The sequence below is a fragment of the Cryptomeria japonica genome, chromosome 4, assembly GCF_030272615.1.
Source record: "Cryptomeria japonica chromosome 4, Sugi_1.0, whole genome shotgun sequence".
NCBI lineage: Eukaryota > Viridiplantae > Streptophyta > Pinopsida > Cupressales > Cupressaceae > Cryptomeria > Cryptomeria japonica.
Genome location: NC_081408.1, coordinates 45536333 through 45540216, shown reverse-complemented (window position 1 = coordinate 45540216; position 3884 = coordinate 45536333). Strand labels below are relative to the sequence as shown.

The 3884-nt window shown below is 37.8% G+C and overlaps 1 protein-coding gene across 1 annotated transcript; it reads right to left on the bottom strand.

Annotated features, from left to right (window-relative positions):
• Nucleotides 1–510: 510 nt before the first annotated feature.
• On the bottom strand, nt 511–3512 carry LOC131074122 (putative disease resistance protein RGA4). The gene has a single exon (XM_058010681.2). It carries the CDS (start codon nt 3346–3348, stop codon nt 613–615), a length of 2736 nt encoding a protein of 911 aa, XP_057866664.2. The 5' UTR covers nt 3349–3512; the 3' UTR covers nt 511–612.
• Nucleotides 3513–3884: the final 372 nt, after the last annotated feature.

The window sequence follows — 3884 nt, the reverse complement described above, 5'->3', positions numbered from 1 at the left end:
AATATTTTTAAAAAATATATACATCAACTTATATTTACATCAAATAAAATTAATAAAAAAATTATTTTAATAAAAATTATCTAATCAAATCTTATCTTCATTGAATATTTATTTTTAGAATCAAATTTACATTTTTTTAATGAAAATAAACTAATAATAAAAATATTACAATGAACAACAGAGACCAGTAGACGAAGAGTCACAGGGCTGTCATAAAACATTACATATAAGAAATGTATGTTAAATTAAAATCATAAAACATTTATTCTTCCTGCACAATCATTTACGTTATGTCTAATAAAAGATAAATTTCACCCCTTGCTTGATGAACCACCCGCAGACAATTCTTTATATTTTAATTTAAATTATAAAATAAAGTGCTTTTTGAATGACAATGATTACTTAGTTTAAAAAGCATTCAGATGCGCTCTTTTTACATATAAACAAATATATATAAACATTCTTTAAAAAAACTAATGTTTTTACCTGCATAAATGCTAGTTAACAGAATTCTACATCTAAATAGTTAGTCACAATTTTCAAAATAAAATATCTGAACAAAAGATCTTACACTAGTATTGTTGTATCTCAAACTGAATAAATGAGCTGCTCCTAGTTCATTTCTATCACGATGTTGGGATTATTAGCTTTGATTTTCTTGTAATCTTCCTCGCCTTCCTTTAATCTCTCCACTAACTCACCACTTGCCTGAAGAACAACTATCCTCTTTAGTCTCCTCAACCGCTCCAATCCCTCTGGAACTTTCTTCATCCGCGGACAATTGTTTATCACTAGTCCTTCCAGACGTTGCATCGCTTCCTCTTCCAACGCGGGCAACTCCTCTAAAAGAGGGAATACATCAATCTGCAGATAAACTAGCTTAGGAAATCCCCCTCTCTCTCCGAACTCCTCTGGCAATTCTCTGCATTTCGAATCATCTCTCAAATACAATTCTTGTAAGTTGGGCATCTTTTGGAGTGATGGATAATCACTGCACTCCTTCAAGGCAAGTTGTGTCAGATTTTCCATTCCACATATCCAACTTGACACAGAGAAACCACGGATTTCAAGTTGTTGAAGATCTTTCATAACCTTCATTTTCTCTGGGAATGCTGGAAGACTGGATTCTTCTCTATCACCCTCCGTTTCAGGAATGGCATTCATTACTGCTAGAATTCTCATCTTGACTAGACGGTCAAGGAAACCATCCTGTACACTTTCCAATGTCCGTACATCTTCTAATCTGAAGGTTATTTCAAAGAGATTGATCAAGTTGCCAACATCTTTAATATTTAAGAATCTATTCTCTTCAGTGGACAGTACGAAGTAATCTGATTTCAGTCTCCTCAAACTTAATAGCTGTGATATTCCCTTGGGCATATGACTAGTAAGATCTCCGCAACATTTTACATTCAAATAGGAAAGAGATTTGAGCTCACCTATCCAGTCAGGTACACGTTGCAGACTTGTGCAATAGGAAACATCAAGGAACTGAAGACTCTTAAGTCTTTTTACACAATCTGGCACCTCCCTGATCTCTGTGTGAGACAAATTCAAAACCTTAAGAAGTTTCAACTTCCCAACACATTTTGGCAATGTGGAGATGCCAGTGTGGCTGAAGTCAATTACCCGGAGTGCTCTCACATGATCAAGCAACTGACGTGGAATACTTGTAATGCCAGGATTTTGAGCAAATGATAGTGTGCGTAGAAATTGCTGACAAAGAAGTGGCCTTTCTGAAATTACATTATTATCTAAACTCTTTCTAGCTAGAACTAACCTGCGGCACCTTGTTTCTTTGAAGGGAAGATCAAATTCACACTCATGCTCTTTACATATATTTACAACCAAATCAAGAAACAAGTCATGTACAGTGTAGCAACTTAAAACTCTGTTTACTTCCAGCAAACATAAATTTTCCAGTTGATGTAGATAATCTAGCCCAATATCCAACTGCTCTCTGTCTTTATCTTGCGGAATAAATCCTTCCGCTATCCATAAATATATCACATACTCCTGGTATATAGCTTTCTCATAACTAAAAGTAGAAAAAGAAATATGTGTGTCTTCTGGAAAGAAAGAAAAATAAGCAAAGCAGGATTTCAGAGAGGGAGAAAGATAGTCATAACTCAGCTTTAAAATCTGCATGATGGAGCCGTCTATTTTTTCTATCTTTTTCAGCTGCCTCAACTTTGCCTCCCAATCTGATTTGTGGGAAGACTTGGCCATGGATGCCGCAACTGTCTTTATGGCCAGCGGCAACCTCCCACATTCTTCTACAATTTGATGTGCCAACTTCTCAAGCTGCTCAGGCGGCCTATTTCCCTCACGATTTGGGAAGGCAAACATGCAAAAGAGATCCCAACTGTCACACACCGAGAGGTGTTGCATCTCATAGATGTGGGCATTCATGGTTTCAGCAACATCTCTACTTCTAGTGGTAACCACTATTTTACACTGGTTATTCAGACCAGTAGGAAGCCCAAGTCTGGAGATCAAGTTGCCTTCTACACTAGTCCTCCACACATCATCCAGAACAATCAAACTTCTTTTGCCCTCTAATCCCTCATGTATCAATTCAGCTGCCCGCACATCACTTACTCTATTGTCTATATCTAAATGAATGTGGGAAGCTAGATCATATTGCAATTTCGTAAGAGAACAAGTCTGTGAAACAGAAATCCAGGCAGAACAGTCATACCTATGTCTTGTTCTGTTAAAGACGTGCTGGAGAAGGAATGTTTTACCCAGCCCACCCATTCCCACGACGGCAACGACTCCCAAGGCAGGGTTCAACAATGCAAGAATTTCATCGACCTTGTGGTCGATAGCCACTGCAGGTGCATCTTTCTCCAAGATACTCCCTCTTCTCAGCTCTGCTCCTCTTTCACTTTCGGATGTACTAGTTGAGGGCTGACTTATATTGGACACATCATGGAAAAGCTTGAGCTGCTCTGCCTCTTTAGTGGTAGAGGTAATCCTCTCCTTGAGCTCTTTGATCCTCTTCGCCATCTTATACTGAAAGAGCCATTGACTGCAATTGCACACACATGATTGACTGGTACATGTATACAAATGCTCAACGGCACACTCATCGATTATATCTTCTGCATCAAAAACAATATTTCTCACTTCCGCCAGCCATTTTTTCACAGCTTCATTGTGCTCACTTTGCTGATCTGCAGATTGTAGAGAAGCACATATGAGGCTGAGTTGCTTCTCCAACCATTGAAAGTCATTTTTGAAGTTGAGGAGGAGAGATGCCTCATTCAATGCTTGCTCTGCTGCGATCTCGCCAAGCTTTCCCATCACACCTTTGGCAAGCCCAATAGCAAGTCCAGTTGTCATCTTTGATTTGTTACAGACTATGGATTTAGAGAGCGGGATTGGATGCTAATGCAAATCAAACTTGGTTGAATGCGAGTATAACAATTCTGCAACTCTCAGGATTTACAGACTCTAGATTTGCAATTCAAACTTGGTTGATGTGAGTATAACAATTCTACAACTCAGAATTTATCACAAAGGGAGGCTTGTGGAGCAATACAATACAATGGTAAAGTTTATTCGTAATTCTTTAATTAGGAATCGGGTGCATGTCCACATGTTTTTAAAAGCGGATTCCCTACTCTTTGGGTTTCCATGATGCGCGCTTAAGTGGAAAGAGATGTATGGACCAGCACTTTAATTATTAATAATAAATAAATAAAAGAAAACATGTTATTCTTTTGAAAAAAGAGGTAGACTACGTGGCTTCTAAATGTTTGGAGCATACTCGAAAGCTATGAATTATTCCTTGCTTGACCCAATAGTTATTCCTTTCTTGCAAGGCATAGCGGAATTAACTCTTTCCTTCATTTTAATTTTCTTAAGATTTTTAGATC

What these genes read in the sequence shown, in the direction of transcription:
- LOC131074122 (XM_058010681.2), bottom strand. Translation starts at nt 3,348, where the DNA reads ATGACAACTGGACTTGCTATTGGGCTTGCCAAAGGTGTGATGGGAAAG.